The 25,431-nt window shown below is 39.1% G+C and overlaps 4 protein-coding genes across 4 annotated transcripts in view; 2 read left to right on the forward strand and 2 right to left on the reverse strand.

Moving 5' to 3' along the window:
• Positions 1-25,431, reverse strand: part of LOC108051185 (protein muscleblind) — a 160,931-nt gene that overhangs the window by 119,218 nt on the left and 16,282 nt on the right. The window lies entirely within an intron of this gene.
• LOC108051189 lies at positions 3,784-4,514 on the forward strand. Its single transcript, XM_017133199.2, has 2 exons — positions 3,784-3,895; positions 3,956-4,514. The coding sequence occupies exons 1-2, from the start codon at positions 3,869-3,871 to the stop codon at positions 4,301-4,303; spliced, it is 375 nt and encodes a 124-aa protein (XP_016988688.1). The 5' UTR covers positions 3,784-3,868; the 3' UTR covers positions 4,304-4,514.
• LOC108051190 lies at positions 6,469-6,902 on the reverse strand. Its single transcript, XM_017133200.1, has 2 exons — positions 6,780-6,902; positions 6,469-6,724 (listed from the first exon to the last, which is right to left on the reverse strand). The coding sequence occupies exons 1-2, from the start codon at positions 6,900-6,902 to the stop codon at positions 6,515-6,517; spliced, it is 333 nt and encodes a 110-aa protein (XP_016988689.1). The 3' UTR covers positions 6,469-6,514.
• On the forward strand, positions 16,345-17,253 carry LOC108051187. Its single transcript, XM_017133198.1, has 2 exons — positions 16,345-16,436; positions 16,557-17,253. The coding sequence occupies exon 2, from the start codon at positions 16,563-16,565 to the stop codon at positions 16,992-16,994; it is 432 nt and encodes a 143-aa protein (XP_016988687.1). The 5' UTR covers positions 16,345-16,436; positions 16,557-16,562; the 3' UTR covers positions 16,995-17,253.

Below are 25,431 nucleotides of genomic sequence, written 5' to 3' on the forward strand. Positions count from 1 at the left end.
TAACATTTTCGCCGCATGCCGCATTAAAGGGAAGAGGGAAAATCGCGAGTGGAAAAGTGGATAAAAAGTTTTCCCTTCGCAAGGTGCAAAATGCTTGCATGTGTGAGTGCGAATGGGATGGGGGTGAAAAATGGGTGGCTTGTGGGTGTAATTTTCTGGGGTGGCCTTAGCTTCTTGTGTCTGCCGATGTTAGCATCTTTTGGCTTTTTGTTGCAATTTGTAAGTGAGGTTCTTTGTCTGCCACTGCCGCTTTTTCGCTTAATTGGCTGTAATTGAAATCGGTTGAGAAGAAGGCACTATGGGGTTAAAGGGGCTTGGGGGGTGGCAAAGAAAATACAATGAGAACTTGTTTCACCAGGTTTAATACTAAAAATCGATTTCTAATTTATAAGGAGCTCCTAACTTTTTAAGACCTGTAAACTTTGGGCAAAATACAAAAGTGTTTTCACTTGGTTTTAAACACATATCTAGGAATAGATCTGAAAATTCCTGTATATAATGTATACATAATGGTTAATGCAGGTACTTAAGACATAATTTAAAATTACAATGTGTGGCTATGCAAATTAAATAAAATATAAAAGCTAATATAATTTAGTTTTATAATACAAAATGTTGACCGTGACCAACTATATTTTGCAATTTCCCGAAATGAAAACAAACCATTGTGAGTACATTGTATTTTAATCAGATTAACTTTTAAGTGCTTAGCTTTTAATCTAAAAGACTTAAATACTTTCAATATTTAACTAATAAACATTAAATACTTTAAGCTGAACAAACAGTTAAAAATGAATTTTAAAGTCCAATCATTTTTATGCCACATACATATATACAAATTAAAGTGAACTATTCGAGTTTCCTTGCTTCATCATCATAAGACCACATACTGTTTTCAAGTCTGGCTCAATTTTCCTGCCCACCCACACCGCTGTATTTAGAGACATTCTTTTTGTTTGCGGTCGAGCCTTGTTTGGCCCGAAAATTCTGATATATTCACGTTTTGGCTTTTTGGCCACGGTTTTGACCGTGTGTGTTCTGTGTGCTGGCTTTTTGTTTTCTTTCTAGTTTCATTTTTCCCTGCTGCCAGTCTGATGTGGCGACCTTTTAGCGAACGTTTTCGCCATTTGCAGTTTTTCGCCTCTGGCAGCGAGAATGTCGCTTTTCCCCTTTCCCGACTGTTTTTCCTATTTCCTTTTTTTTTTTTGGGGAATTGCATGTGTGTGTGGCTCCCTGCGATCTCTGTTTGTGTTTTCCGAGTACTTGGTTATGGTAATCGAATTTCAAATTATTGCCATGAGCTATATCCGAAAGGGGAAGGGAGGGGGAGTGGGGTGGAAAACACCGGAATATGTCGCTCGCCTTTTTTTTTTGATTCCTTTCCTTTTCGATTTTCCTATGCCAAAAGTTTTTTTTGGGCTGCCCTTTGTTGTTCTTGTTGCGGAAGATGAATCTGTTCTTTTTTCAGTTTTTCTTCAATGTTTTTTTGTGTTTATGTTTTGGCTAGTTGCTGTTGATGTTTTCGCCTCGTCTGTCTGTGTGTTTTCCCGAGGTTTTTCCTGTTTTTCCCTCCTCGTTTTGCTGTTATTGTTGTTTACATCCTGTTTTTGGCGCGCTTTGAATATTTTGCGGTGCATGTTTTGTCATGCAATAATTTAATTGTCGGATTTGGCAGCTTAAAAGCAGCCGGCCGCCCCCGATATTTGCCGCCCACAAATGTGGGGGCGTGGCAGGTGTGGGACGATTGTTTGTTTGTTTGTTTGCATGTCCGTCTGTCCGTCCGTCCGCCTGACACTTTGTGCTTTATTTATGTTTGGATTTGGCTTGCTGATGTTGTTTGGGCTTTTGTGTTTTGTTTTCTTTTGACAAATTGCTTAAATTTGTTTGCTCAAGAGTGTTTTTTCTGTTGCGTTAAATTTACATAAATCATTTTAGTAACTTTGCTATGAAGGTGAGTTCACTTTAATTTTGTGCATGTTTTTATGGTTTTAACACTGTGTTCAAATAGATTTTAAAAGGGATATAGGGCTTAACGAGTTTTTTCACAATAAATAAAACTATTTTTTAGTAAATAAAGATATCCAAGAATTATATAAAATGATCATTATTTATTGACCTACTTGCTTTTAATAAAGTGATTTAAATATTTATAAAATGGTAATGTTTATGTTAGTTAAAGAATTATATTAAGTAGTTATGACAACCTTAATAAAATCAAAAAATCTTTTCTTAGCAATGACTTAATTCGGCATTTTCTAATCTCCTTTGCGTCACTGGCTAAAATGTCCTTGAAACAGGACGACAAATGGCATTCCCTCTGAAGCTATACTTAAATTATAAGCACTCAAGGACTGTTTATTTTGTATATTTATAATCTCCTCCCTATTTTTATTATCCGTGTCAGTTGGTAGTGCCAGCGGAGTGGCATTATAATTAATAATCAACAGCAGCTTAAAGATTTTAATTAAAATCAACGACAGACTGCAGCAGTTCAAGTTGCATCTTCCCATTTGCCGTTTTCCATTCTGTTCCTTATCTCTGCGTATATTGTCAACTGGGGGCTGTGACCCCCTTACCGGGTAGACCACCCCGTAGCCACTCCGGTAACCACCTCCCTGGGAATGGTTACCCCTCAGCCCGATCGACCTGCGTTGATTTCTTTTAATTTAGCCGCAATGACCTGCATCGAAATGCTTTTGTGTGCATGTGTTGGCTTTCCTGGATGTCCTGGATCCTGCATCCCCTGCAAAGGATACTTCCCCCCTCCCTCTTTTCTCCCCCCCTTCGACTTCAGCTCCAATTTAAGCTGCAATTCGTTTCCTTGGCAACTTAGCCAAGTTTCAGTTTCAGTTGCAATTACTTGGCGCACCTGAAGTGGACAACAACAACAACAGAGGCGATGGGGTGGAGGGGTCAAAGGTTAGTTTGTTTGTTTGTATTTGCTGCTGTTGTTGCGGTGACGGTGCTGATTCCATCCTTTGCCATTTTTACTTTTTGTTTTTTTCTTACCAGGATTCACCATTCTGCAGTATTTTTTGCTATCGCTTTTCTGTTGACTTTGCGCTTTCTATTTACGCTCCGCTGTTGTTTGTTGAATTCCAACTGCAATTATGTGAATTTTCACCGTGCACAGCATAAAACATTTTCCCAGCACTCCGGTTCAAGCAGTTGGCCTGCAGCCTTCTGTTTGGCAGCTCCTGGCCAAGCTCAAAGTCAAACAGCGCCGGGAAAGTAAACTGAGCTTGAAAGTCAATAAGCGGGGGGCTGGGTTCCACCTGAGTTTCCGAGGATCTCAGCCGGAAAGTGTTGAAAAGCGTTTAAAGCTCTCCATTTCGCCTCCTTGATTTGGTCAACTGTTTTCAAAAGTTGCGAAGAGGTTCCAATATCCACAAAGCCTAGTGAAGTCAGGAAACTCTCAGAAGCTTAAAAGTCCTTAGGACAAAAGGTGAGCTTATCGTAGTCTTTTTAATTTTGCAACAATTTTCTTTTTGATATAAGTAATTAATAGTTTGTATATAAGTAATGTATAACTTGAAACTATGTCAAGAAACTGAAAAAGTAATTTACATGCTTAAAATTATTCCAATCCAAAGTTATTAGACAAATATATATAAATACCAGAAGAAATACGAACAGCTACAAAAACATAATTTCTTGGAATTATAAAATATATTATAAATAATAATTTTTATTAGCTTGCAAAATACAAATAGCAGGCCTTGGTATTCAACAAATTAACTCATTCATAGGAGCACTGACTTCTATGTCAATATTTCATTTCAATTGATTTTCTGGGTAGTCCAGAACCTATTTTCTAGTTTTTGTCATACTCCAAATCTCCAGTTTGTGAAAGGTATAAAGAAAAAACATGCCAAAACGTAAAAACAAAAATCAGGTAAGATATCAAAGTACTCTTTAATCTAATATATTTAACTGAATCTAAATATTTCCGCAGATATTATCGGAAATGATAGATGGTCCGAGGAAAGCTGCTGTTCGGCAGCCGCGAGTAAATCGGGAAAATCAAGTGATAAGCCGGAAATCGCCGAGGGTGCCGGTAGCCGCCAAAAGGAACACCCTTCCCCGCGCCCTGAAACCCAGTGTTATCCGCAAGATTTGCCGCTTGCCCCCGGAAAAGAACTTGGAGAATACGGAGGCGAAGGTTATGTATGTCAACTCGAGATTCAGTTTCCTAAACGGCGAGTGTAGTCAAACCGCTTGCCATGAGGCAGCCTGCCCCAAAAAGCGGAGTGCCCCGAAGCAAAAACCAAGGCAGAGAACTCGAGCCCCCAAAAAGACTTGATCCGAAGCAGTCCACGTATCTGAACATTCCTTCAAACATTCATTCCATACAAAGAGCTAAAGATTTCATGAGTCCCATGACCCAGGATTAACCTACGATCTATTCATATCCCTTCATCGATCTGTTTCATGTCCTGTGAAAATGCTTGTATTTTGTATACATTTGTACATGAATGAGTAAAGTATTCACATTTATTATATGTGAATTTCTATTGGCTGGTTTTCTCTGGTATTTACGATGTATATTTTTCTTATTCAAGTACCTATTTAAATATTGAAATTTAATGTCAAGATTAATATCTATAGATTTTTAACATGTATCTGTCTCATTGAAATTGAAAAGGATGCTGTCGCAGAACCTTAAGAAGGCCCATCGAAGTGCAAACCCTTGCTAGTTATTTGTCCTGCATGTGTTGTCCTTCCCCATTTTCTTAGTCCTTCAGAGGAGCTTTCCCCGGCATTCCGTTGGTGTCACGTAGACTTTTCGTTTGCTTTGAGTTTTCAGTTACACGATTTTTGAAAGAAACGAGGAGGATGAGGAGGAGCAGCCCCAGCTAAGCAATCACCAAATAAAAAGCCATCGGACAGTTGCTGAGCTCAGTTTCAATTTTCACTTAAAACAAAGTTGGCAAACGAAGGGAAAACGGAGGTGCAGAAGGACAAAAACCGGCTGAACTGCATCTCGCATCCACATCCTCATCCACATCTACTTCCACATCTACTTCCACATCCAAAGAATTCGAGGGTCGTTCGGGCGTTAACAAAGCGCGCGAGCCCGGCTGCCAAATTGTTTTGGCTGCCCCACAGAAAAAAAAATAATACCTTAGATACATTTTAAGCTAAAAACAATCATTGAACTATATACGTAAATATGCTATTGGCTTTCATCTTTAATTTGATATAAACATATGTCTTTTAAGTGTTCTTGTACCTTTTTTAATACAAGAATTAAATCACAAAACCAATATTGCTAGTTCGCGTATCTTAACCGTATCTTAAATTTTTGATTTAAACTTCTAACTCTCCTTTTTATTAATAGTTGCTTAAACACAAGGGCTATGTTCTTGCCATCTTTAAATTACTTTAAAGTACTAAAATGAATTTAATATTTTTAGTTGCATAAATTTCCAAACATAAGTTAATGTTGAATTTAAAATTGAAACTCTTGTGACTTCTAAACAGCTTAGAGATACATATTATAAGTTATTGCTGAGTGTTTTTCTCAGTGAATCTGTTGTTGGGTTTTGTAATCAGAGCAAAGTAGACGCAGACACATGACGGAACTGCCTTCCCCTTTCCCCTTTGGCTTACGTGATTTCAGGCTGCCAAATCACGGATCGGGTTGAGAGAAAATCGTGGAGTGGAGAAAAAAATCACGAGGAAATAAGGAAAAGCGAACAAAAAAATTATGCCGTCGGGTAGCCAAATATTTCTATGTGCTGCCATGATGAACCAGAAGCGGCAAAGGAAAAACAAAACCATAGCCAGATTTACAGAGCTCGGGGGCAAGAAAAAGTTTGTGTGGCTCACGTGACATTTGTTTTGGCAAGTGTCCTTTCCTCTATTGTCGTCAAATCAGCGAACGTACCTGCAATGAAAAATTAAGGAAGCACTTTTTAGTTGGTTGGTCTTAGTTTAAAGAAAGGTCTCCAGTTTTCAAGAACACAATAAATGTTATTAATCATAGTTTTTAGTATTTTACTTTCTTACCAAAAAGAGAGAAGGGTTAAATCATTAAATTCTGCGCAAACTCAGTTTTAAGGTATTTGGTTTAAAAAAGCCTACTATATCATAAAGCTCACATAGAAATATAGTTTCAGTTTCATAAAAATCGGAACCATCAGTTTTTTTTACACATTTATATGTTAGTTTCTAAGTTTCCGATGAATTGTACAAATGTGACCCATTACCAAATTTAAAATGGTAACCCTCAATTGGACTTCTAGAGGAAATACTAACGATCAAACAATATATCGGTAAATCGATATCCATGTTTTTAAGCATCGAAATCGAAATATTAAATATTACATATAGGTAAGAGCAGCGGTATATAAACATCGGCTTGACGAATTTTAGCCTCTGTTCTAGTTTAGTTTAAGTCATGCTTGCCACGATTATAATATTTAAACAATTGTTATATTAATCCCAGCAATAAAAGGCAAATAATTAAATGGTAATCAGAAAACAATGTATTGTATTTGTATTTTTATGCCTATCGTTTTCGTTTTTTGCCTCTTCCGAAACCAGCATTATAAGCATAATAAGCGCCCTCATAGGGAGTTGCGGTCGCGGGCCGAGGTCTCTTTGTGGTCGTCGTCTTCGGTTTAGAGTCTATCCAGTCTTTTATTACACCGTTCTGCTGCTTTTTGTCGTATCTCCGACGCATGCACTTTCCGAATTTTGGGTGCATGTAATACCCATGCTAAAAACGCAGTTTCTAGACTCTGATCTTTTCATTTTTAAAAAACCTTTCTTACCGCGCATTTAGTTCTTGTGCGTGCCAAGTTTGGCAGACAGGTGTTCATCAGAATAACCCAAGTGAATCCTGCGGCGCAGGGTGGCAACTCTGTTGGGAGGGATACACCCTCCAAAGACGACATTCCTCTGAAACTTATGAGACCAAACTATTGGATAGCTATTCTGATTTCAAGGGGAAAAAACATTTCGTCACACTTTAATATGAATGCAAAGCGGCTACCACACACAGTGGTATTCATTTTATTTATATTTTAGCGAAGTCGTTTAGTTAAAAATTATATACTTTATTATAATGTATATAAATACGAAAAATTAACCTCGAATTGAAGGCTGTTAAATACTGTTTATTTTGTAATGTTGTCCAAAAGCTAGTTGAAAAGTAATGAGGATCGTAGGGTTAACTATCTCTATAGCTCAATGTACGAATACCGATGCATTTCGTGGATACTTGAACAGATGCAGATACAAACTGCCATTAGGGCCTCTCCTCGGTTTGCGTTTAAAGTGTTCGCACTTTCCCGCACTCCTTTTCGCCCTCGAACACACGTTAATGGTCCTGTGCCAGGATCCTGTGCCAGGATGCGTGTGTGAAGGGGTGACAGGGGCAGGGGAACTTGCCTGGTTAAGTTTGGTTAGCTGATTGTGCTGCCATTCCATCATTGCCTTTGCCGCATCCCGGGTGCCGCTTTTAATGAGTGAAATGAAGTAGGATACTTGAATGAGCCGGTTGACTGCACGGCGAGTGGTGCCAAAAGAGTTCTGATTGCAAATTAATAAGCTGGTTTATGCAGTGATAAAACATTGTACAAAGCAAATTAAATATCATTTATTTAGATATCATTTATAAGAGTTAAGCTAACATATTAATTTAATTTATATTTAAATCTAAGAAACACTCTAAATATTTGTATGCAATTACAAATAGTTTACAAAGAGTTTAGTGTTTACTAAATAGTATTTTCATTTATTTATTTATGAACAGGTGTTTAAATGTTAACCTTTATAAAGATTATTGTTTTAAGCTAAATCTAAACTTTTTGTTCCACCCCTTGATACGCCATTTAGCGTTTGCCATTTGTCACTGCTATGCGATTGCCGGCCGGACCCCGTGGCGTATGCGCAATTTCAGCCAAGCGACTGGGGAAATCAACACCAGAGCTCACGAAAAGCATTAAGCTTGACTAAGTCTAGCTTCTTCCACTACACGGAAAGAAATGTGGGTAGGTTATCTCTATGTATTTAATAAAATATTGTAATTAAATTAATAATTTTTCCCATCTGCAGTAATTCATCTTTCTCTGCGTGCAAATTAGTTGCCAAGTCATTGAGTAGCGGCCAAGCCATGGCAATATTCAATGCCAAAGTGGGCGATAAGTTGGTAAAACTTTGCCCAGCAACGAAAAAAAAATGTTGCAGGTGGCAAATGTCAAAGCAGTGGAGCCTGGCAGTTGAAGGACAGCAGTCTCGTCCCGTTTGTTTGTTCGTTTGTTTGTTTGCCTTCGCTGGTGTTTGTGCCATTGTCGTTTGTGAACTGTCACACGGCGGAGAGTGCACTAAAAGTGTCGCCTTACGGCAACTGACTTGGAAAGATAATCGCGGGGGGTGTGATGGGTGGGCGGTGCAACTTTTGATAAAGGTTTATCTGGGCTGCCGGTGCAGCTTACCTTTTTGGCCGGGCAACAGTTTCAGCTGACTGGCTAAGTTGGCTTCAAGTTGCCACCGACTTGACTGACTTGACTTTCATCATCGTCGTGATCTGCTCCCCACTTAAGTTTCGCAAAGGGAGGCGAACAGAAAAAGTATCTTGGTATCTTGATGTCGCGACAACTTTCCTTTTTTCCCCCCTTTCTCCCTGCTCTTCATGTTTAGCATTTAATTATTTGAAAAATGCGCAATGGCGTTTCGTGTTTCCGAGGAGGAGAAGCCGGAAGGAAATCGGATTGGAACGGATGTGGGAAGTGGAGAAAGTAAGTATGCAAAAATGGCGATGAATTTAAGGAAGTGCGGAGTAGATGGAATTAATTAGAAATTATATACTTAACCTTTTAGAAAGGAATAGTCTGTAAATATAGTTTTTACATTGTTCGATTATTTATAATTTCTTTCAGATTAAATTTTCATTTTAATTGGTAATAAGATCTACCCCTCTAAATCAACGCTGGCCATCCTGCAAGTCATCGAAATCTTACCTAAGAATGGGTCAAACAATTTTTCAAGGTTTAAAAAGAAATTTAATTAATTTAATCCATATTTAGAGGTGTGATATTATAAAATCTGATTTAATTGGAAAAGGTGAAGGACTCGATATGGTGGGCCAACTTTTATGAACTTCATTTCATGTTTTTAAATGGATATTTAGATCATTTGGGTGGATAACTTTTCCAAGATCCACCCCATTTTATCTACGTCTGGCCATTCTTAAGTTAAATATTGATAGCTAAAAAGTCCCGCAGCTGAAATATGTTGCAACATGTTGTAGCTACAGTCGCATTGTTTGGCGTTTAAGTGGAAAAAAGGGAAATATATTGAAACAAGGACTGGCCAAAGAGACGGACGGGCAGACAACATCATCTGACAGTTTGGCTAACATTAAAAGCGGCAAAATGTTGCGGCGCTGCCTGCCAAATGACATGATTTCTCAGTTCTGATTCGGTTGCCACTCTGCACTCTCTTCAGTCCGCATTTCCACATTTCCACATCTCCACATTTCCCCACATCAACTTCAACTTCAAGAACTGAGCGAAACTTTTGCTTATCTGCGTCACAGCCGCAAAACCGAATCCCGACTCCAGCCAACCGCGTCGCCACCCCTTTCCACCTCCCTGCACTGAGGAAAACTAGTGCATCCTTAATTGGAAAGTCCTTAGATATTACATTAAGTCCTCTGGTATTTCAAAATAATTTGTATGCCTTTGCAGAGGCTATTTATAATTGCAATCAATAGTTTGCAACGCATTGAAGGAGGTAATGCCTGCTCTATTAAGTATATATATTCTTGATCAGCATCATCAAGAGATATATATCTAGATATATCCGTCTGTTCGTTCTTTTGACCATGTCTAAGCAAACTAATCTTTTAGTCTTTAAGCTATCTACATTATTTTTTTTTCACACATTTTTCTTACAGTGTATTTACACCATTCCCCTTGCAACTTCTGCAACGTCTTGAGGCAGATTGCAGCTTTTGTTGCTGCTGCTGTGTTTTTTGCTGCGCCATCGTTGGGTGCATCGGTTTGTCTGGTCCTTGGATGGCTGGCTCTCCTTCTTGGCCCTGTTATTTCTACACATGCTCGTCCAGGACTCGCTCCTTGTTGCTACTTTGGTACTTCGCCACTGCGCCGCTGCTGCTGTTTGTGCGTGTTTCATTTTATTTGTTGGCACAAAATTGGGTTTTAGTGGATTTTGTGGCAAATGATTTTTGCTGGCTGCCGTTACGCTTGCATAAACTTTAATTTAATTTTTGCCCAACGAAAAGAGCACAGAAGTTCCCTGAGCAGCTCAACAAAAAACAGGCCAAAAACAGAAATAAAAGTGTTCAAGTAAAATGTTGAAAAAAACGTGTTTAATATACGGGAATCATATGGGGACAAGGCTTGAGTTTTTCTTTTTGCTAACTTCAATTAAAATTTAGGTTTTTATCTTTGACCTGAATGGAGGCTAAATCAACCGTACAACAATATATATCTTTTTATGTGTTAAACGGTTCTCTTCAAAAGTTATAAATCTTTATAAACACTTTAATTGAGATAATCCAAGCACTTTGTTTTTTGAATGTCAGAACTCACAGCTACCAGGATTAAATTCCCGGAGCTATTAATACCAAGCTGTACAAATAAAAACTTTCGGATATCTCAACACTTGACTTTATCCGTAAAGTTTGCCTTCAAGTTTCGCCACTTCTCCGTTGATTTCGTTTCCCAATCGCTTTCAATCAACATGCGTATATTGAATTGAATATTTTGCGAAAAAGCCACAGGACACACTTCCATCAATTCGAATGTGTCTGCCAACATCTGTCTATATATTCAGCTATATTGCCACACAGAATGGGAGGAAGTTTTTTAAGAAATGCACAAAAGTGCAATTGAGTTGAAAGACGTGCCAAAGGGCGTGCACCAGCTAGAAAAGCCATAAAAATGGCAGCTAAACGTTGCAGGATGGAGGGGCATCCCCTGCTCAGGTGAAAAATTATAGCGTAAAATTCATATTTGATGACTTTTTGATTGCCAAACCGAATTCTGCTGCCCTCCTCCAACGCAGCCCAACCCAACTCAACTCAACTCAATCCGAGCCAAACCGAACCGCAATCCCAACCTCAGATTGTGCCTTCAGCTCCGGATTCACACAGCCACATAATGCAGGGAAAAGTGCTTTCAATGGCGTCATTGTCAAGCGTTCTTGCCGCCATCGTCGCAATCATCATCATCATCGTTATCATCGCATACATCCACATCCACATCCACATCCACCTGCACCTGAACTGCACTCTCTATATGTGAACCCTGTGTAGTGGCTGATCCAAAGCAATGCCAAAGCTCCGGGATTAAGCTGCAGCTGGCTTTGAACTGGATGGATGGATGGATGGATGGATGGATGGATGGGTGGATGGAAGGTTGCCTGGTTGGCTGGCAGCTGGGTGCCCCGGATTTTTCCTTTCATTTTTCCATATTTCGTGTCGTTTGTCGTCCTCGAGTCCTGCTGATGATGACGAGGTGCTCGAGTTTGGATTGTAGGCAGGGCAGAGTCTTTCAATGGCAACGGGAATGCGGTTCCAACTCTCAAGATGAATTTCGGAGGCACAAGGACTCGATTAACGAGCCTCGGCTTAATGGTCATTTCAAATGCCTTTTTTACCGAAGTGTTTCCTTGTTTTGAACTTTAGATTGTCTAACTAACTTGTTACCTATTTGAAAAATAAAATTGTTTACCTCTTTTTGTTTCATCCGTTTTTATTATTTACTTAAAGCCAATTCCATCGACCTTACTAATTATAAATCGAAGTGTTTCCTTGTTTTGAACTGTAGATTGTTTAGTTATCTAGACTAAAACTAAATTTGTTTACCTCTTTTTGTTTGATCCGTTTTTATTAATTACTTAAAGCGTATTCCATCGATCTTTCTAATTTTAAATCAGAGCTCTGGCTACATTTTAAATCCTGAAGGATCCAAGTGATCAATATTAATTAGGCCGCCAAACTGAGATTGAAAGTACTCGCGACTCTTTAAATCCCTAAAACCCATTAATCGCTTGACTTTTTTCCGTGTCAGCCGAGTAATTTCAATTAATGAGCCGAAATGAGGTCCTTTCGGCACCGGTCCCTCGTCCTCGCGGAATGGTGTTGATGTGACGGGCCACGAATGCTGATGACACTAATGCTCGTTCACACGCACACCCGAACTGTGACCCATGGCCAGGATTCAGGATCCAGGACGAAGGACGCAGGACGTCAATGTGTTAATGACTCGATGGCATTGCATAAAACGGCTACGCTAATTTGCATTGTTCTGCGGGTGTGGGAGTGTGTTAGTGTGTGTGAATTGGCCGCTGTCAACGTTGTCCTGCCACTCGTGTGTAATGATTTGTGCCAGTTTTTCCAGCTTTTCCCGCTTTTCCCGCTCTACCCGCCGTTCCTCAGCAAACTCGGCAGCCCATCGGGCTTATGTCATACAATTAATAAAAGTTTTCACGCCCGCAAAAAAAGGAAAATAATGAGCAAGGCTACAAGCATTTTGTCACACGTTGACCTTAATTACTCGGGGATTTTTTATAGGGCCATTAGGTTCCAAATTTAAAGAGTTCTAATGTTGAATATTAAAGCCAAGAGTTTGTCGCGTGCCTAATTAAGATTGATGGCATAATTTGGGTAAAGATTTCTCTCTCCATGTGTTATGGTTGAAAATTCAAATGATTCAATGATATGTTTTCTGAATACTAGGTAATTAAAGAGTTATTGAACAAATTTATATTTGTATTTTTTGGGAATAAATGCGACAACCAAATACTAACGCCATTTCACAGATTAGAGCTTCCTGGTCTTAATTGTGGGACATAATATAAATTTCACGATATTAACTCTTTACTGCCAATAAAAGTTTTACGATAGCGGGCAAATTTTACCATAAACTCATTTCAGCAGCACTCGCATTTTTGATTTTATAATCCCCTCAATAACGCATCGTTGACCGCGAATCGATTTATTAATCAAGCGAATTTGTTTGCCTCGCCATAACCTTTCACCTCGCCCAACTCCCGTGAATTTTTGAGGAAGTGGAACTAGTCTGACTGGCGCTTGCAGATCCGAATCCCAATCCCAATCCCAGTACCAATCCAAATCCAAATCCAAATCCAACTCCGACTGTGAACTGTGACGACAACAATTCCAGCGATTTTTATATGCCATTTGGCCGTTTTACAACTTTGCTGGCGCCTGGCTTATGCCGAACCCAAACCAACTGTGGCGCTCTTCTTATGGCCACGTTTGCAGCCGGTTGTTGCCGTTGTTTTTGCCATTGGCGCCATGGTGGGCTGGCCAAAAGCGGATTCCCAGCCATTCCATTCCCTCGTCCTAGAACCATTTTTTCCCGTCACTCGGGGACGTCGCGTGTTTGGGCCATTTTCCGTTTTCATGGCGTTCGTCGCCAAAATGGCGTTGCGTGCTGCCGCGAAATGTTTGTTGAAAATTGCTCAAATGGGGCTTAATACAGTGAATCGAAGCAAAGGTTACCCTATGCTGGAATCCTACCATTCAACACTTCTCAGAAAGGGCAGAAATTACGATGTTAAAAGATATTTCTAGTATACTTCATTAATTATAAATATATTTACTTAATAATAGTGAATGCATTTCAATGACCTAGATATAAAATATAGTGCGATGTTATCTTAAATTAATTATTATTAATTAGATAAATGTAAAATATTTTTAGGATAAATATTTACCAAAATGTATTCTATTTAACATTACATAATCCCGATTTTATCCAACAAAAGAGGGTATATCTGTTAGGAAAATTGCATGGTAGTTTGGGTCCAAGGATCTGCCAGTATTAGTGACAAACACATTGAAATTTGTATGCGTCACAATCGTCGGAGTCGCAGTCGCAATAACAATCACTGTGAAAAAGGCGAATCAAGTCATTGCCAAAGGAGAAGCTAAAATCATAAAAAGATTTATGGCGCTTTCAAGGCGAAAGAGCCAAAGTATTCACAGTGACAAAGGGAACTGGGAAATGCGAGTGGAAAAAGGAGCCGGAAAACTGCGTGCGAAAAGTGCTGTGTGTTCGGGAGGAAATACGAGCCATTGGGGCCAATAAAATATATGAACAAAGTCCCATTAAGGAGGTAAAGTTCATAGAGAAAATCACCAAAAAGTTGTCTATGCGGAATGTCGACATGATGATACATAAATCAAGATGTCAATGTTACTTTATGGACTTGGCAAAGGTACCAGATGACAGAAGTTAATATTTGCCAGGCTATATGAAAGCCATTTCCCCCTATTATCTGCTGCCTTCATATCCATTTTAGTTGTGGACTTTCTCCCTTTTTCGGGCCTCCCAATTTTGGCATTGTTTTAATGCAGAAAACTTTGGGGGCGTGGGTGGAAAGTTTCGGGGGTGGTCCCCTTTTCCATTGTGCAATTGGAAACTTTGTGCAACAATAAAATGGCTGCCAAAAAAATAAAAATATCAGAGCAAAGCAAAGGCAGCAGGCTAACAATGCAGGCAGTGTAAAAAAAAGGAGGAAAAATAAAACAAAGTGCAAGTCGCCTGGCGTAGCCTACTTACGGGCAGGAAAATTGTGTGGGGGGGTGGTGGTGGGTGGGAAAACAGACGCCGCATTTAAACTCTCGACATCCGCGGCGACTTCCGGAGCGGTAAATTATGCAGGCCTCGTGAAATATCACTCATTGTTCTCGCCATATGATTTTAATCGCCAACTGGCACAAATATAAAATAATCCGCCACTATGTGCTTTAAATATTTTATGTTGCCAGTGATTAAATGTATGTCAAAGGTAAATTAAATAGAGATTTTGTACGATTTATGAGAAAAGAACGATCGATTTTTGAAGATATAAATTTCTGATGAACCTTTGCCGAGTCAGCGAATAGGCACAAATTGATGTACCAACTGAGATTGAAATGCTTTCTCAGTGACTTCTCGATTTCAGCTACGCAATGGACATCGATCAAAATTTACATCTGTGGCAGGTGGAGATGGATTCCGTGTGTTGCTCATACGCCACGTTGCACATTGAATGTTTATGACTTCTCCGCACATAACAATCCAAATCCAATCGAAATCGGAATGGAGCCGAAATTGATAGTCGTGACATATTGAAGTCTGGAGGAGAGAGTTTCGGCGAGAATCAAGGATAGTTGAGAGATTGGATGCCTTCTGGAGTGGAAATAATCGACATCCCGTTCAGGAGTTCAATATGCTAGTTTGGGCTTTAATTAATTTATGGACTTACAAAGAATACTTTCAATTATTAGACTTTTGAGTCTTGATTTGCAGCGTCTTAGGATAATTCACGTATTGGTTATACTCAATAATATAGCTTATCATTTATTTTTTAAAATTTTTGCATTAGTCATAAAAGGTTACATCATCATTGTTTGACATTACCATTTTATGTTTGAATGCCAATTGATTCCGATTTTAACAACTAGTTTAAATTAAATTATATTTTTGGACAATTTTTTTCCAGGATTTTAATAATTACTTGTGGATTGGGTATTCATTTTGTGCTTGTTACTAAAAGGTTATATTACATTTGAAATAGAGGGTAAATAGAGTTTTATTTTATTGATATTTTAGAGGATGAAGTATATAAAAAACTATGAGATATTTTAAGCAAAGAAAAATTAAATGCAAGTCGTTGTGTGGCTGAAGTAAAAACTGGCAACGAGATTGAAATGTTTGCGTATGAAATTAACACCATCCGGTGCGAAGTGCGAAAACACAGACTCACTCAAACAAGCTCACTCGTACGTACACGTTGAAATGCAAATGCGAATTGCATTTGTTTGCGTTGTGTCATTTGTCGCTTGGCTGAGACCGAAATGATAACCTGAGGGGCAGGTGGTGGGGGCAACTCTCAGCTGGCAAATGTGGCAACTTGTTACAAAATTCATCAACTTATGAAATATAAATCACACACCCGAGCAACCCACTGAGTCAGATAAAAGGACGGAGTGCCAGTTCACGTAGAATATTCTACGAAATCATTAGTTTTGCAGATCCAAATGGCTTAAAATAATTTGAAACCATATTCCCTAGTAGGCTATCAAACTGGACAGTGGGGCAAATCGGGCCTATTTAGCAAGTTTTAGCCTTTATTGGTGCCTTTAAAGCTGATTTGCTGAAGAAAAGCTGTTTGGTTTACGAGCAAATATGTTTTTCATTGATTTACCAATTCTAATTAATATTTATTGGAGACTATTTAATTTAGTTTTATTTTAAACGATTCAACCCATTGTACATGCTGCTTTGACTATTTTAAATTCGACCTCAGCAGGCCGATTTTTCGAAATGCCAAGGCCTGAATCATCTGGTTGGCAGTACACATCATTCCAACGCCATCACCCCAACCGTTAACAACTACTATAAGAGAAATTCGTTTTCACCTCGCCGTTTTTTCGACTTAATCAGGCAAGTACTAACAAAAAAAGTACTGTAAAAAAAAAAATAGAAGAAAATTTGGAAAAATGTAGAAAAATTTTTAAACATACAAGGACTACATTTTTTTTTTTCTTTTTTTTCTCTTTTCAGTCCAAGATGAGTGATGAAGAAGCACCAGCCGAAGGAGGTGAGGGGGCAGGAGACGAGGCAGCAGCAGCGCCCGACACCACCACCGCTCCGGCCGTGGACACCACCACTGCGGGCGCCAGGATGATGATGAACCACCCGTGGTTGACCGCCGCCGCGGTGGCCCTCTATGCCACCAAGGTCATGTGGGTCAAGTTCCGAGCCGTCGGACTGGACAAACAGAAAAGGCGGCCCAAAAACCGGCAAGACAAGTCGAAGCCGCAGGATAACGAGGATAATGGTTCAGAGTCTGAATCTGAGGCGGATACCGATGCAGAAGATGCAGGGGAACCCAAGGAAGCAGAGGATCTGCCTGCAGACCTGGACGCAGATGAAGTGGACCCACTGGAGCGATTAGAGATTGCCCATCGATCTATCGAGGTGCTGGCCGCCGACCACTGATCTTCGAGCCGGGGATGAAGGACCATAACAGGACACTGCACAATCACACCTGACAAGGACACGTAACTGTTGTAATGCTTGCGATTTAACTAGGGGAGGTTCGTCGAGCCACGTTGGAAACTAACCACCACATTGGGGGCCACAAATTATTAGTTTTTAAAAAATTCTTGTCGAAGCCTTTTGGTTTTTTATTTCATTTTTATGCTGCGATGAGAGTACAATGTTAACTAAAAATATAAGCCATTTGGAAAAGTCAAAAGTAAAGTTTAATGGATAGAGGGGGAAAATAAAATGCATCTTTAATTTGAGAAGCAATTAAATCAGTTTAAAATTCGGACTAAATCGACTGAGGCCCTTATAAAAGCTATCAAATCTGTAAGTTATATTTATACTTTACATTTTTATTGATTTGTAACAATTTTGACACCTTGCTGTTGATACAGCCTGCGTCTCCCGGATCCAGTTTTTGTTCCCGTTTCCGTCTCGATCGATCAATCAAAAAACCGGGCGACGCGTCATTATGTCATAGTGGTGGAAAAAGGAAAAACGAAAAGCGAAAAAAAAGAAAATCGGCAGCGGCAAACGGGAAATTCATTGGCAGGCAGCAGCGGTCACGGAAACTGGGGCACATGCAACTGAAAACTGAAACCGAGCGGTGTCTGTGTGCTCAGCATGTTTGCACCCGCCATCATCATCCTGTCGCCAAAAGCCCGCCCCAGATAACCCCTGTCCCCCTCTCCCCCCCTCGGTCAATTGTCGATCGGGTGTTGGTGGGAGGGGGGAGGGGGCAGGAAGAGGAAGAGGCTAATGAATGCCGCTGTCAATTAGCAATGGGCGTTGGTAAATCAATTCAATGACACTGTGGCTCTGGTTAAAGTGGCATTCTGCCATGGCACTTGTTTGAAAAAGGTCTGCATTCCGGGGAAGTGTTAAATGACATTAAATTTAGGCTTAGGAATGGATTTCTTTAATTCAATTTACAGAGATTGCGATACCTTTAAAATATTCTCGATTTAAACCCTAATCCCGAAAACCTAAAACATATATATTTAACAGATATTTTCTTGGGTCCCCTGATTGATTGTATTTTTTTTAAGGAATGCATTAGAACAGTTGAGTTTCTTAAGGAAATATTCCATTACAGTTCACTGAAAAAATGATTAAACGATTTGGTTTTAAGAAATAATAAAAAAGATACCGCTTATGTAGATATATTGGAATTCCCGCCGTAGCTTAAGTTTCCAATTTTATCTCCAATAAAATAAATAAATATCCCACAATACCAATTCCTATTTTAATCCCATGCTAACCAATTCTCTTAGCACTAAGTTATTTTTATTACTCCATATATGTAACACTCTTCATGATCGACAGTAAGTAATTGAAAACCACTGAGGCAGCGGAAACAATTACCTGTTTTAGTGCCCATTTTATTGCATGATGCATGATGGATGGCTTAGTTAAATAATTTCTTCAAATTTCGCATTATTTAATTATCAATAAAATGTGCCAATTGTGCTGCCTCCGTGAGTCTTTTAATTGTTAGTGCTACTGCCGCTGATGTTGCTGAAGTCTGAATGCAACTGCGGATTGATTTCGTAACATGCCACAGAAACGTGCTCTAAATAAAGTAAAATGCACCGCCGACAAGCAACTCTAAACACCAACAACTTTCGTTATATATTACACATTTTTTTTTGTTCAGCTTCTCTTCGTTTTTTGTTTGGTTTCTTTTACACGAACAAACACACACACACACTTTTTTGCCACTCGATTTCCTTGACGGCTTTTCCTCAAATGATTTAAGCCTCGCTTTACTTTTTTCTGACTCGAATTCAATATATTTTATCTCTGGTTTCTTTTCACATAATAAACGCGCTTTTGGCATAATTGCCGCAGCGGTTTGGGGGGTGGAAAATCGAGTGGAGCGGGTCGATAATTATGATGTTGCATTGTTGTTGTGGCTATCGTCATCGCCTGCCACGATAATGTGCCGTTTGCCCCGCCAATCTCGACCCCTCTACCCCCTCCCCGCTTTTCCAGGCCGCCTTTTCCCCCCTCCTCCGCCCCTCGACTTTTAGCGGAGTCCGCGCTTTCGTGTAATATTTGCTCACAATTATTGCGAGACGACGCAGCCACATAGTGGTTAATGTTGGCATGGCTGTTGTTGCTTGCCAGTTGCGGTTGCATGTTGCAATAACAATTTCGCTTTCGCTTTCCAGTAAGGTAAGTCTTTTAATACCCCATGACCATTGGGAGAAGCGGGAATGTCGGACAAGGAATAATAGTGAGTAAGAATAAATTCTTATTTATTCATGGGTGTCACAAATTTCAATACAGATTCAATAGAAATGTATAAAATTTCCTATTCTGGTAAATCAAATGTCTAAATCAAATAGAACTATTTACTTGATATATATGTTATTATGTGGTCCATATTTATGTGGAATTTAATTTGATAAAATATATATTTATTATTTAAGTTATTATATCTCATATGTAATGAAATTTATATAAGCAGGTCAGATAATTTTGTTCAAATTTTGTTTGTTAACTTTGTTCTTAACTTGGTTCTAACTACATAAATTCCTAGTTGTCTCTATTTTGTTATACTTACAGTTTGGTGAACTAAACACCCTCCTTCTAATTTGCGAATATTTAATGGGTATTTCCAGAGTCTAATACCCAAGACTAATTCTGACACGGATCGGTTTTAATTGTGACTCATTTGGCGAGGGGCGCGACATGAAAGTCAATGCGCCAGCGGATGCAACATGCGAGTGGGCTGGAAAACAGCGGAATACAGTTGCAGTGGGAGGGGTGGGGAAGGGGAAGGGGGGGATTCGGTGGACTGGGAGCGATTAGAGCTAGATCTGGTTGGAAAGAGTTGTGTGCGACACTCGTATTGCCCATTGCCGTATTCCGCAAGTGCCACACCACCATTCTATGGCTTCATTCAGAGCGCTTGCATTTTACGACCATCGATAACAGAGCCCGGACCATTTCCCCAAGTGTTTAAGTTATTGGGAGTGCCAGAAACCAGTTGAATAAATTGGCCAAGAAGTGCGGGCATTTAAAATATTCAAGGAAAAAGAGTAGGGAATTTTTAAAAATATTTTTTTGGCATACTTAAAAATTAGTTAAGACCTTAAACAGACTTTTTTATATAAAACATATAAACATTTTTGTTAATTCAATAAAGAATTGTATTATAAGGAATTATAAATTCTCTCATTACAGCTTGCTCTTAACATAATTTTTACCCCATCTTGGTAATAATATAAAACAGTTTTATCCGAGTGCAGTCTCTGCAGCGTATTTCGTTTCATTCGAATCCATTACGCAGTAAAGTTTCTCATTCAAAGTTTTAATAACACGGAAATGCAGAGAGCCCCGAACCCAAAAGCAATCCCCACTTCACGCACCCAAAAAAAAAACGGAAGACCTAAAGGAAAACAAATGAGCAAAGGATTAAAAAAGTTTCCTGCCTTCTGCTTTTCCCGCTTTTATTAATTTTTTTTCCCCAGACTTTCTGGGTGAATTCAATTTAAATTTAATTACTTCAAATGCAAACTTTTGACACATATTCGGGGGTTGGGGGAGGTTAATAAGGAGGAGGGCAAAGTCAAGTAAGTCGACTTATTTGTCTGGCAGTCATTTAGCCGTTTCCCTGATTTAATTGTAAAGTCTACTCAGCAATTGCCCCGCGGTCCTTGGCTAATCAGATCAACATTATTAGCCGAGGCAACAAAGCAATTCCAATCCTTTTTCCCCAACTTCCCACACTTTCCGCCCACAAATTGTCCCATCTGGAGCCCGTTTTCATTACATTTTGTCGTCTCATTGATGTTTGCCCTGCTCAGAGCATAGAGCTCTGAGTTTAGAGCTCAGAGCTGTTCTTGTCTGATATTAATCCGATTGTCTCCGACATAATCTTCCCGGCCGTCTGTAGTTGTGGGTGTTTGCATACGAGCATGTTTATGAATTGTTGATAGTGCCATGCGGCAAAATGCCTGAGTATATTGAAAACTTTTCTCGTGTTGACTTTGATAAGTCGCTTGTCTATAGTTCCATGCCATGTTAATTTAAAGTCGGATTAGACGTCTAAACTGATTGTGTTTTATAGTTATGGCAAATAAAAGCCTTTGTATCTTTAATTTACAAATATATTGTCCCAGTTAATATTAGTGTAAGTACTCGTTGTTGTCCATCTATTAATTTTTGTTTATTGTTAGTTGCCTATATGTTTTGTTTTAATATCATTCTGCTATTCCACCTTTTGATAAAATAATTTATTTAATGACAACTTAATAATTTAGTTTTAGAAACTTAAAGCTAGTGAATTTTAGTCTCAGCCCAAATAATACTCATAATATCATAATATCATATAATAATATCATAATATCGTAATATCATAACAATTAAAGCCTTTGTAGTTGTAGTGTCTTTAACTTGCAAATACTTTTTCTCAGTGGATATTATTGCAGTAACTCGTTTTTAAATCATTTGATTAACTTTATATATATTTAATGATATTGTTGTATTTGTTGTTTGTTTGTTGTTTATACGTTTTGTTTTAATATTTCACCTTTTGATTGCCAAAATAATTTATTTAATTCTACTTAAATAATTTAGTTTGCGAAACTTAAAGCTGGTGAATTATAGTCTCAACCCAAATAATAGTCTCATGGCAATTAAAGCATTTGCAGTTGCAATACCTTTTACTTATAAATACTTTTTCTCAGTTAATATTAGTCCAACTACTCGTTAATAATCATTCGATTCATTTTTTTCATTGTTAATTTTATATCTATCTAATAATATTAATGTTTTGTCGTTTGTTTTCTTAACGTTTTTGTTTAAAATCAAACTGCTATTTCACCTTTTGATAGCCAAAATAATTTATTTAATGCTACCTAAATAATTTAGTTTCAGAAACTTAAAGCTAGTGAATTATAGTCTCAACCCAAGACGCCGTCGACATTTTGGGGCTGTGTGAAAGCGCCAGAAAGTGACTTTCTGGCGCCGCCAGGAAACGGAGATTCGGAAAACCAGGAAACGGGGACGGAAAGAAAGGACGAAGGAATCGCCGGGGCGGGCCAAAAGTAACATGTTGGCATCGTCTAGAAACTTACAAACATGACATTAAATGTTGCCCGTTCGCAGACGCCGAGTAGAAGTAGAAGCAGGTGAAAGGAGCAGCGACACGAAGGATGCAGGCTGGAAAAGTTTTCGGTGGCGCAGCTGAGGAGATTTCCTCGGCGTTGCGTATACGCCACCGTTGCCATTTAAATGCCTGCAGACGTGGCAAACTTCTGGCACCTATGGGAATTTCATTTGTTGTTCATTTTTAAGCAGTTCGCGATTTGAATTCGGCGTCGCTTTGCTCTTATTTTTTTTCCCGTCCACTTTTTTGTTTTATATGCTGGCGGAAAGGACAAAGAATGCGGCAGTAAATTTACACAATGAAATCTTAAGAGGTCCCCGGGGAAAATGGCGGGAGCAGTAAACTTTGGGGGCAAAACTTTCGCATAGAGAGGATGGGAAAACCCGGCAAACACACGTGAAATGTATAAGAACTACTACTTGGATCTGCACTTGAACAATACCTGGCATATGTTATGAGGCAGAAGCTCTCGCCATTTGACCGGAAGTTCGACAAAGTTCAAATTACAGCCGAAATGTGGGGATGGGTGGAAAACCAGTGCATGGTGGCTGCCTTCATTCATTCGCTTTTGCAAATAAATGAACCGTATACTAAAACAAACAAATTCAATTGAATCGCTCTCCTGGGCATTACAATTGAATGTGCCAGGGCTTTTCTTCCCCACACCCCCAATCCGTTGCGAAAAGGAAAATCTAATGAAAATGTTCAATTTGCTGCAAACAAACAATGCCACGCAGGAAAATCGAAACAACAACAGACAACAAGAAACTATAGAATGGCTGAAAATCTCTTCCACAGAACAACACTCGTTGTTATTTGTTGCACTTGGCTGATTGAAAATACATAGTCTTTTATTTTTCCCATTTTCTAGTTAGCCGGTTCAAGGACAAACGGCAGGAAACAATTGTGTGCTAAATTCAATGCTCTAGTAAAATTAGTGTTAGGCTTGAGCTAAGGATTAAGTGCTCGTAAACACACAAGTGGCATACTTTCCATTTCAATGGCTGCAGATAAGTGAAAATTGACTTCAGAGCAGCTGGACTTGATTGTTTTATTAAAGATTTTCCAAATTTTTATTTTATCGCTATAAGGGGTTTAAATTTAATCAGATGCACTAAGTAATGCAAACTCTTATTGACATCAAAAATATTTCTTTAGGAATGTCATAAATTAAATAGATATCTTGTCGTGAGTTGCTAATTAATAAATTTATTTATTCGCTTCACATTTTGAGTCGCTTAGGAAAATCGCCAATGAATGTGGCCTTAAAAATGAATGAATATTATGTAATTAATTATTTTTTTGATTTATTTAATCTCTGAATTATGATTTAAGATTAAGCTAAGTGAAATGGTTTGTAATTTGCTCTACGATCGAGCAGTTGTTTAGCCAACTATCCACTTATCTTTCACTTTTCTACAGATTCAAGTTACAAATTTATTTGCCATTTATCGGTTTAATGGGCGTGGCTGGCGCCTCTTAACCTCTGACCCTCCCATCCCCCGAATTGCAGTGCACTTTGTTAACGCGTTTCTTGGCACTTTGGTCTTTGGCTTTCCGACTGCGTCGTTAAATGTTTTATGTCCTACGGTCATTTCGACTATTAGGTGTGTCTGCATTTCTGGTCTGCGGGGGATGGAGTGAATTAATATTAAAACGTGGCATGTTGTGTGCATGGGCAACTCCAAGGCGTTCGTTCATTCGTTCAACTTAATTGATGGGCCCCATAAAAAATGCACGACAGACTCACTCACAGTTTTTGGCCATATATCAACCGAGCCACGACTGCAAATGAACTGCAATTATCAAGGAGCAGCAACCGCACGGAAAAACAACGGACTCTGCCGCAGATGCAAACAAGTGAAAAACAGTTTTTCCAGCTTTTCAGTGGCGTTGTTTACGTTTTGTCCGCAATGCAAATCATCATTAAATAAATTACTCATAATTATCGCCAGAAAGCGCCGTCGACTAGTCTTTCTTTTCCTCTATATTTCGGTGGAAATTCGCGCGGGCCATTTGTCTAACCCGAGTCAAATTTTGACTAATTTCGATTGGGGCCTCGAGCCAGCCAGCTATTCGCTTTTCCTTCTGTGGCTTTTCCCCCCGCGGCCCCTGCTTTTCCGCCAGCCAAGTGGGCGGCATTAAGTCGTGTAATTTTCTGTCAAATTTCGTATGATTTTGGCTTGATAAAACGACTGGTCTTTCTTTGGCTCTGGCATTTGCTTCCTGGTCCTGGCCACTCAACTCAAGCCGGACAGCTGTCCATCGCTGGCATTGCGTTTTTCTGCCACTGCGCCATGGATACAATAAAATGTGAAAGACTGCCTTCGAATTGGCAGCCACTCATTCGAATTTCATTGTTTCGCCGGCTTGGGCTGCAAATATTTGTGGGTGTGCCTCTAATCAAGACGATGAATGAAGAAAACCTTGCACAATGCCCAGGAAAATGGGTTTTCTTTTCCCAAAAAGACCCAACGAATTAAAGGCTTTTATGTGGAGATTTAAGATGACGCTGCAGGTGCATAAATAAAAAGTTTGGTAATAATTTAGTGACTTCGAGGTAAACGGTTATTTTTAGTTTTTTATGTTGGTCATGGGCAGTTAACATTTTATTTAGAAAAGTAAGTGCAGTTTACTTTAAAAATAACAAGTTTTGTTGGTAAAATATTGAACCAATGACCATTCTCCAGATGATTAATGCATCCTTGTTAGCATTTCAATAACATCGCAGTCCAGAGACATCAGATCAAAGTGCAGAAACTGGCAACCTAATTTTTTCACTCCACTGCCTTTTCTGGATACCCCCTCCCCCTTCCCTTCAAAATTCACCCATTTTCCCTCATTTCCACTGCAATTTTCGCACTCAAGTGGAGAGTAATTTGCGGTTGTCTTTGGTAACAGGGATTGGCTTCGCTTTTCGTATTTCGTTTTCGCTTTTGCTGGCCAATCGGATAGTTGAACAAGTCCATTTCAGAGACCAAAACTGAATGATGGTGAGTCTGAGTGATAGTTCATCGGTGGTTTGCGGTGGAAGAGGGGCTATAAACTCGGAGGGGGAGGGGGAGCGGGATACAGAGATAGCCGCAACGCACATGAGTGTGATATAATGATTGTCGAACATGCGGTGAGCATTTGTTATAAAATCTGCAAATTGTTGCGACATCTTGTTTACACTGAGCAGCAGCTATTAAAAACTATATATAATTTAATTTTCTGCAATGCACAAATATGTGAAAGGCACTTCATTGGGATGTTTGTTTCTTTTTATTA

The sequence above is a fragment of the Drosophila rhopaloa genome, unplaced genomic scaffold (assembly GCF_018152115.1).
Source record: "Drosophila rhopaloa isolate 14029-0021.01 unplaced genomic scaffold, ASM1815211v1 contig_115, whole genome shotgun sequence".
Lineage (NCBI taxonomy): Eukaryota > Metazoa > Arthropoda > Insecta > Diptera > Drosophilidae > Drosophila > Drosophila rhopaloa.